Source organism: Pygoscelis adeliae, unplaced genomic scaffold, assembly GCF_000699105.1.
Source record: "Pygoscelis adeliae isolate BGI_AS28 unplaced genomic scaffold, ASM69910v1 Scaffold286, whole genome shotgun sequence".
In the NCBI taxonomy this organism is placed as follows: domain Eukaryota; kingdom Metazoa; phylum Chordata; class Aves; order Sphenisciformes; family Spheniscidae; genus Pygoscelis; species Pygoscelis adeliae.
This window is the reverse complement of record NW_008825076.1, coordinates 187,591-196,966: the sequence shown is the minus strand read 5'-3', so window position 1 is coordinate 196,966 and position 9,376 is coordinate 187,591. Positions and strand designations below refer to the sequence as shown.

The 9,376-nt window shown below is 42.7% G+C and overlaps 1 protein-coding gene across 1 annotated transcript; it reads left to right on the top strand.

The window, feature by feature from the left end:
- Positions 1 to 780: 780 nt before the first annotated feature.
- On the top strand, positions 781 to 7,192 carry YWHAB (tyrosine 3-monooxygenase/tryptophan 5-monooxygenase activation protein, beta). The gene is made up of 5 exons (XM_009326709.1): positions 781 to 1,078; positions 2,083 to 2,206; positions 3,243 to 3,406; positions 4,727 to 4,822; positions 5,317 to 7,192. Exons 1-5 carry the CDS (start codon positions 785 to 787, stop codon positions 5,371 to 5,373), a joined length of 735 nt encoding a protein of 244 aa, XP_009324984.1. The 5' UTR covers positions 781 to 784; the 3' UTR covers positions 5,374 to 7,192.
- The last annotated feature ends 2,184 nt before the right edge of the window (positions 7,193 to 9,376 follow it).

The following is a 9,376-nucleotide window of genomic DNA, read 5'->3' as shown; positions in this document are numbered from 1 at the left end:
GAAATGATAAACAAGTTGTTTCCATATAAGCAATTAGTTTTGCGGTAGTGACCATCACGTGGGCCACGTCCCATTGGGTTTTTGTGGATGTCAGTGTTATTTGAAAGGTCTTGAAAACCTGAGACTGCAGCCACCCTAGCTGTGTAGAATTGTCCATTATATGAACGTTGATGCATGTATAAAAAAAACAATTTTCTGGCAGAACAGTATAAATGTACTTTCCATAGTTGCCAACAACTACAGCTCTATTGGGTATGGTTCATTTAAACCCACAGAAACATCTCCTGTAGTGTGCAAAAAATCTTCGGTGTCAGGAGGAGCTGTCCAGTGCTTCAATGCTCCTAAGTAGTTGCTGTTGTGTGATAGTGGGGGGAAAACAAACAAACAAACTCAAAAAGCCAAAAGTGGTGGTTTCTGGGTTAGACCATGCAGTGTCTCCCAGGCTGAGCAGTGGCCGGTATAGGAAAGGGGGGAGATTTACACAGGGAGCATATTGATGTGCTGTGCTTAATGCCGGTATGAATTTTGCTGCATTTTGAATAATAATGCTTACATATCTTCAGGATTGTGATTAGTCATTTACACATAGAAATTATACCTATTTGGTAAAAGGTCATATGAATTTTTAAAAAGAAACCTTTCGTGTTACTTTATTAGAGTTGATAGATTTCCCACTTACTAGTGACTGTGAGTTCTGCTTCACCCTTCAGCACTAAATTCCACGGTGTAGACAATCAAGAGACATTTTTCTCTATTTTTATTCCCCACTAATTACAGGAGAGCCATGGATAAAAGTGAGTTGGTACAGAAAGCCAAATTGGCTGAACAGGCTGAGCGTTACGATGACATGGCTGCTGCTATGAAGGCTGTCACTGAGCAAGGACATGAACTGTCCAACGAAGAAAGGAATCTACTCTCAGTCGCCTACAAGAATGTGGTTGGTGCCCGTCGCTCATCCTGGCGAGTAATTTCCAGCATTGAACAGAAGACAGAGAGGAATGAGAAGAAGCAGCAGATGGGAAGAGAATATCGTGAGAAAATTGAGGCTGAATTGCAGGATATCTGCAATGATGTTCTGGTAATAATCCAACAGCAAAAATAACAGTAGTTAGTACTGCAGCGTTCTTCAGAGAGGCTTAACGAATCTTACTAGTGCTGTAGACACTGCAGCACCTTAGCAGGGGAATAATTTTGCATAGCCACATACTTGGGTCCAATTCTAGCTCCTAAGTCATCTAGTTTGTTTCTTAGGGGATTTGTTATAAAAGAGCTTTTTTTTTTTTTTAATAGAAAGAAGCAGACAAGGCAGTGTTGAAGACCCCTAGCTGCTGGCTAGGGGTCACCATGAAAACAAATTTAGATCTGGAGCACTGGCATGAGTCCTGCTAAAGAGCCTACCATTTGAATTCTTTTCGTTAATGAATGCTGATGTCCTGAGGCTTGTTTAGTACCCTTTTGGGATGGAGAAGGTGTGTACTTCTTCCTCCAAACCAGTTTCACTATTTCTTTCACTTAGACTAGAGGGATTGTTTTTATTGCTGTTCAGTTTGCTAAAGATCTGTCAAGAGCAGTTGCTATCAGTGCTCTCAGCCTTTGCATCTCTCTCTGAATGCCCATGTGCTGACAGTGCCACTATTCAGTTGGAGCTGCAGATAGAATCAGTTTGTTGTGGATAATTTCACTGCTCTGTGTAGAATTCAAGTTTGTGGCAGAAAAAGTGACCAGACTTGTGCTAATGTCAAGCTGCTGCTTTTCATTACCTTGGTTGTGGACGTAGGTTTGCATCAGTGTATTTCAAGAAAAATCTTTGCAGTCTTAAGCCCTGATAGCCATTAGGTTCTGCAGGAGTGAATTGTGGGTAGCCTCAACACAGCAAGTTTTCTGCTTTCCAGGGATTAGGGTACAAGTAGTTTCTGTCTTTTCCTGAGTTTAGACAACAGTAGGCAAAGTGATTAACGCATGAGTATACATAAGTCATTGTTAATGCTTTAACAGTTCATGCTTACCATTGTAACAAAGGCTCTGTTTCAGGCATTATTTTTATGACTTTGAAAAAAAAAAAAGCAATGTTTCCTTTCTCAGGAACTCCTGGATAAATACCTTATTGTCAATGCCACGCAGCCAGAAAGCAAGGTCTTCTATTTGAAAATGAAAGGCGATTACTACAGATACCTCTCAGAGGTGGCGTCTGGGGACAATAAGCAAAGTAAGTAGAGATGAAATCTCTCATTCTGCTGGGGGCCGAGCAGAATAAAGTATAAAAAATACTTGTGTTCTTTTCCCCTAACATGAAGTATTTATTTCTTTTTGCTACTGCTCTGTAGTATTGAAGACAGGTGCAGTGCAAGTCACTTTTAGAGAAAGACTTCACTGAAATTAATAGAAGTGATTGACAGGCGTTCATCAAACCAGTCAAATTCTGCTTGCTGCCCTCGACCTCAGTGACTGATTTTCAAGCATATTTGGCAGTGTAAAATCCTTTTCCTGGAGAATGTGTTTTTTCTCATGGAAAATGCTTTGCTCCTATCATCTCTTGTTTAGCTCGCAAATCTTCACTGTTCGCAAGCTTTCTGCATGCAAATATGGGATATTGGGTTACTGGGTCCTAAGCCAATTAATCCTGAAATGGTAAAGCAAAGCTGAACTGTGCCTGAATTCCTGGTGAAGTGTCTGATGTAGTCCACGTCTTGCAAACTTAGTTTGACGCCGTTCTGGAGCTTGTTGTTACCCATTAGCCAGGAAGGGACTGTTGTCTTTCCTCTGAAACTCCAAACTGAAACATAAAGCTCATGACCTACCTGCTAAATGTTTCCTTCAGTTTAAATAGGTGGTTTAGATAATTCTTCTTCCCCATATGGTTTTGTCTGGATTTATTATGCAGAACTACTACTTCTTCAGCTAGGCTGGAAGTGAGTGTTTAATCACAGTACACTTTGACTTAGGTAGAGCTTATGTGCATTCAGATTGGTTAGAATTTATTTTCAATAAATTTCATTTTAAGACTCTTAACATGTTGAATTTAATTTCCACAGCTCAAAGCTTTATCTGAACAAATATTTCTGCCTTAATAGTTCAGCCAGTGGTAGGCTTTTACATCTAAAAACATTGAAAGAAGCGTCTGTGCATATGTAATTGTCTGAATTTCTGGTGGCACGATAGTCTAGACCAAGAATATAATAGCTTCCCCCCGTGAAGTACAGTGAGGTACTGTGCATTAATATGATTGTAATTACTTCTTGCAGCAACGGTAGCAAACTCTCAGCAAGCTTACCAGGAGGCATTTGAAATTAGCAAGAAAGAGATGCAGCCAACACACCCCATTCGACTCGGTTTGGCTCTAAATTTCTCTGTCTTCTACTATGAGATACTAAATTCTCCTGAAAAAGCCTGTAATCTGGCAAAGACGGTAAGCAGACTCTTCATATTACCAATTTTTGTGGAGGCTAAGGAGATAATTAAATGGTTGCAGTAGCACTTTGTAGATGATTATGCTTTTTCATACCAAATTCCTTAAAAGTGCTGTCATTTTTTAAACTATTGTCATTGTAGTATATTTTCAGGTAAGTTAGCTAGACTAGCTTAGCTTTAAGAAAAGCTAATTTGCTAGTGCAGTTGATCCAGAGAAAGGGGAGACAAAGTGCTGCCTCTTATGTCCATGTAATTCTCTTAGAATGTGCTTGTGTCAAATTTGAAAACACTTGGATTAATTTAGCACTTGTAAAGTGAAATATTTACTTAAAATTAAACAGTTAGCATTTGCATGAAGTGTCATCTTTGTGACTATGGTCGTAGCCCTAAATGTCCTTGTGTATCTGCGTGTGTGTGCGCTTCTCTCCAGAGACCAAAAAGAGCTTGTGTGACGGGTTGTGCCAAACAAATAGCTAGTCGCTTTTGTCTTAACCTTCTCCTTAAAATATGATTAGAGCCTTCTAAATGAGGCTTTTACGCATCTGTGAAAGTTACCTGGTAGTAACTTGAATAATATGGCATCAGGTGAATCTTTGCGTTCTTCATATGCGCTTTAATAATACTTTAACAAGTAATGTTTTGCTGTGCAAAGCTGCTGTTCCTGCTTTTTTAGTTGATACAATTACATCTGTTTGAAACCTGAATGAAGAAATAGCACTTACTCATGGCTCTCAGACTTGCAGCATGGGCTTTCATGTGTAACAAACAGATCGATAGGAAGAATGGCTTTATTAATCTCTAGTGAAACATACCTGATTTCCTATGCTGTTTCGAAAAGAAATCCAAAACCTTCCACCCCACCATCAAAAAACTTGTCTTCCATTTTCTTTCCTACTCACGTGCAATACATAACATCAATTTAACGGTACCTTTGTCTTTTACTGCCAATTTAGACCAGTGAGGCCTTCATTTTTAATGAAAGTATTGCTTTTAAGTGGTGTTGTTAAACCTGACTTCAAGCTGTGTGAATCATGCTTCAGTATGACAGAGAGTGCGCTTGCCTCTTCAGCACTTGGTGTTGATATGGTAGTAAAGTTGTTCTGGGCTTTCATCTGGACCCCCCGAGACTTCTGTTTTCCCACTGGTGTCTAGTGATCTGGTGCTCGCTTTGGTTTACATTTCTTCTCTTGGTGGAAAAGAAATACTGGAAACTTTTGTCACAGAATTTCAATAGTAGTGTGGCAAATTTGTAAGCCCTTTGTAAGCAGCAGTGAATTCAGAGCGCAGAGTGTGAAAGTGCTGTCTTGCATATTTTTAGGCATTTGATGAAGCGATAGCAGAGCTGGACACGCTGAATGAAGAGTCTTACAAAGACAGCACTCTCATCATGCAGCTGCTTAGGGACAACCTCACTGTAAGTATCACGGGGCAAACTGCTGCACGGTGCGCTGTTACTTCTTTAGGCTGCTGGACTCCACTAAGTGGGACTCAACATCTGAAGACTTAGGTAGTTCTGTGCCGTTAAAAGCCTTTTCTGAGGCATTAGCTGCATGTCCTAGCTGCACTGCTTTTTGTAACCAGACCAGTTAGACTTGCTTGTTTAAACCAGAAGTCACTTGTTAACCAGTGTAACAAACTTGGCTTTTTTGTAACAAAGTCCAGTTTGTCTGTTCTCAACAGCCAGCTTGTCTCTGTGTTGAGCTTGCAAACTTTTGCTGGCTTTTTACTTGTAATCCTCTGCCTGTTTTCTAGTTCATTATTCTTTAGCTTTACTGTTAAGTTCCGCTCTGTGTTGCTCTTAGCTGAGAAAATTGCAGAGCTACCGCTAACTGTGCTGTCTTCCCTTTCCTGACAATTGCAATTAACTGCGTGCTTTCAGCGTAAACATGTGTTTGTATTTTCTTACAGCTATGGACGTCGGAAAACCAGGGAGATGAAGGGGATGCTGGGGAGGGAGAGAACTAATGGCTGTCACGCTTCATTATATGTTCAATGTCACCCTGTATCCTACACATAATATCCCTTTGTGCGACAAGCAAAAAGAATAGTACATCGACTTTCACAACCTCAACGTAGCAAAAACTGTCTGTGGGGTAAAAACGGTTGGTTGGTGTTCTGTGTACTTAAAGCGGAGGTCGGCTATTATAATGGCATTCCGAACTTTCCTATTATGAACATTTACAGTTATGATTACCGTGTTTATATTTTTAACTGAACACTGTGATTATGGGTTTTGTGATTGCAATTGACTTTACAAAACTCTTATTGGTAGAAAAGTAGACATCAATTATGTAACTCTGGCGAGCTTAATTTGGCACCAAAATAGTCGAAGTACAATTCTGTTGTAAAGTTGTACAGAAAGTTATAGAGATTCTATTGTGACACTGGGGCATGGAAGGAAAACAATCCGATGTATGGCATTCCAGTTAGTAACACTGCTATGAATTAGTTCAACAGGCACACTCTGTAGACATTTGTAACCGAGTCTGAGGCACCGCTTTCAGTCAAAAGCTCACTTTGTCAATCCTATCTTTCTGGGGACGGGGTTTGTTTTGGGAAGGAGGGTAATGGGGGAGTTAGCAGCTTGATTTCCAAATTCTTTACACTGGCAGATAACTGGGATTTGACTTCTAAAAGCGCTTTCGTGCTCATACAACATGCATGACTAAGCCCCTTCCCACAGCAATAACGTACCTAATTATACCTTAGATATTCTTCAGTAGTGAGAATTCTTGGTTCACTGCCATGGACTTGCAATAGGAGAAGATTCAATTTTTTGAATGGCCTTATTAGTTCGGATGATACCATGAAGTGATCTGCCACTTTTGCATTACTTTACTCTTAGGTGAATCGAAATTTCCATGGTATTCCCGTTTTGAATTGATCCCGAAAACTTCTTAAGTAATCCACTGAGCCATGTTATAGAAATTTTTCTCCCACTGGACTCTGTTCATCCTTGACCCTCTCACCTGTTTAAACTCCATTAAAGCAATTTTGGACTCCCGCACACGCGTCATCCTTTCTTTGATTATGGGTGATGTCAGGATGGTGGGTGAGACCTGAGTCTGCTTGAGGACAGGTTTCTTTCTTGGATGTTTGAGAGCTGCCAGTGCTGTTGCAGTCTTCAGCTCTTGGCTGCCTTTTTTTGGTAGTACCAGGAGCTGGCTCAAATATTCAGGAATTCCCGTTTATTGTACTGGAATGCAGACCTACACATTTGCAACGCTTGTAATATTTGAGCTCCAAACGTCCTCACCTAGTTATGTTTCAAACATGTCCCATTAAATAAAACCTAGTAAGAGTTGCGTGAATAATGCAGTGGAAAAGGTTAGGAATAGTCACCTATCAGTCTCGCGGTATCATCCCCCTACCTTCACATTCCACTTAGGTATAGGATCCATCTGTTCGTCTGTCCATCTGTCTGCTGAAGAGAATTTCATGCACTGATTTTAAAACTCCCCTCTACTAGCTGAACAAATTGTGCAGTTAATACTTGGCGCTTGATAAATGCAGTAGTGAATGTGGAACCGAGCCTGTCTGTATATCTGGTAGCTCTTTTCGCTTTGTTTTTACTGACCAGTATTCTGCCTAAAGTTTGCTTCTGTGACGGTTATATTGCCTAGCACACACGTGGTTGTGAGAATAGTATAGCAAAAAGAAATACCTGGTTATTGATGTACTAGATTCGTGTATGTCTTTTAAACAGTTCTAGTTTCACCTGACACAAAATAATCAGGAAAGTGTAAAAGAATTCAAAAGTGAATAATAAAAAAAAATTTTATCAGTTGTTTGTGTCTGTTATCTTTGCCATACTAGTGGCAAAAAACCTGTGGTAGTAAAATCACCACTTAGTTTTATTAAATGCAGGGATCTTGGATTGTGCGAGTTGATTCATGGTTTCCCAACGGTGTGAATACTTAATTACTCATCCCTTTGCAGAGACTTCCCCGCACACAGCCTCCTGCATTTGTAGTAGAGGACGCTGGTTCTCTTCATTTTTGTTGAGGTCATACTTAACGCTATATTGTCACTGCAGCACTTAAAAGAAGTGCAACTATAAATACCTATTTAACTTGCCATGAGTCATTGCATATTGTATGGTTCAACACACCGTACATCAGAAAAGTCTGTTGGTTACATTTAAAGCTTTTTCCTCGGGGAATCCTTTAAATGCACGCTGCTGAACGCAGGGGTAGCTCTTCAGCTGGCCCTCTGTCAGTCATCTGTTTGCACACCCAGCTGCACTAGTGAACTGTGACCTGCATACACGCCAGGTAACTCCGCTCTTCGCAGCTGGTGGTGTGCAAGAGCACATCTAAGTGCAAGTGGAGGTGTCTTCCTGGAAATAAAGCGCTTGAAGAGATGGATAGCAATAGCCAGTCAGCCTAAAAGCGCCGAGGTTAGCTGGGGCCGAAGCAAGCGTCCTTCCTGCTCTCGGAGCCTCTCGCTCCTGCGGGGAGAGGATACAGAACTGTGCTCAGTGGGTAACGTCACTCAGCTTCTTTTTGACTGACCGCTGCAAAGGCGTTAGGCCAAAATCTAACTAGCTGCTGATCAAGCACTGATCTGTCCTGTGGCTTTAAGTCGTGGTCCCACTGTTTATAGCTGTAATTATTGCTACTTTGTCATTTTCTTCAGCTTTTATAGACGTACTTGCTCTTAAATGTTTTTACAGTGTACACTCAATCTGACACGCTGATGACATTGTCAGCTCCAAGAAGAAGATCCTGGGTCCTGCTAGCTGCTCCTGTTCAGAGAGCACTTGTCCTGCCTCAGTTCTTTCAGATGACATGCCCATCCTTACTTTCTCTTTTGGGGGAAATGATGAGCCTAGGAGGCTGGTCTGCAGCGGTGATGAGTTAAGGGAATATTTTAATTTTTAAAGTAATTAGATCATTTTGGGAAAGGGCACTCCAGCTGGCCCAGCCCCAGTAAGAGTCAGGGTGTACCCTACATGTTTAACTGATGTAACTGGTGCTGCTGCAGCTTCTCGTTCCCGGCACTGATGCTCGTCTGACCTCTGGGTGAGGCAGTTCAGCGTGGGAAACCAGAAGGCTTTTGGGAAGGTAAGGTTTCTCCCGATCTGCACTGCAGCTGACCCTTCCGAGAGTACGGGATGGGGTGGAGCTGAGCAACCACGCTTGGATTAGTTTTGCTTTAACGTGTGGGACTGTGGTGCTGCCTGGAGCAGGCTGGTGTGTCTCCCAAGCGGCGTTCAAGGGCTCCATGGCAGCAGAGGAATCGCCTTTTGTCATGAAATCCAGCGGACCTGTTCAGCTGAAGTCAACATGAGACACTTGTCCTGCCGCACTAAGCTTCCCCGCTTAAAAGTGTGGAAGCAGGGGGAGCGTGGCCCTGAGGAACGGGTCTGGCTGAAACACGGAGGTGCTGGTGACTCAGGCCCAGCACAGCCCAGCAAACAGTCGTGCTGGGGAAGTTGCTGGTGGAACTGCCCTGCCCGCCGCCCTAGGCCCCTGTGCTTTTTCATCCAGCCCTTCAGCTGCACAGCAAGTTGTTTAATGACAAATCATCACCTCTCATACAGGTACCATTAGGTCCAGCACAGCTGGGGTGTGATCTCTGCGGATGAAGGTGACCTTACCACACCCGTGTCTCATCCAGACACAAGGTGATGGCAGAGGCCCGGTTCTGTATCCCCTGGGTCTCAGCTGGGTGTTGAGGGAGTTTGCTGTGGAGTTGGCGTAAGCGTCTAATGATGAGGGGTTTGCACCGAGCTCTGTGTATCTTACCGGCCCCCGTCTGGATTTCTTAACTTAACCTACCAGAACCTGCAGGTGATTTCCTAAAAATGCGTGGGTGGGGCGCGCAGCGTTCGCGGGTGCTGTCAGCGCTGAAGGGCAAAACGCAGCGCCGTTACCCTGCCGGTCATTGGGAAGGACGCGAGGGAGGCGGGCAGCCGCCCTCGCCGCGGTTTCCAAACAATTAGGAGATGCAACGGCTGGCTCTC

What these genes read in the sequence shown, in the direction of transcription:
- YWHAB (XM_009326709.1), top strand. Translation starts at nt 785, where the DNA reads ATGGATAAAAGTGAGTTGGTACAGAAAGCCAAATTGGCTGAACAGGCT. An exon ending in ATATCTGCAATGATGTTCTG is followed by an intron (nt 1,079 to 2,082) that starts GTAATAATCCAA and finishes TTCCTTTCTCAG; the next exon opens with GAACTCCTGGATAAATACCT. An exon ending in GTCTGGGGACAATAAGCAAA is followed by an intron (nt 2,207 to 3,242) that starts GTAAGTAGAGAT and finishes TACTTCTTGCAG; the next exon opens with CAACGGTAGCAAACTCTCAG.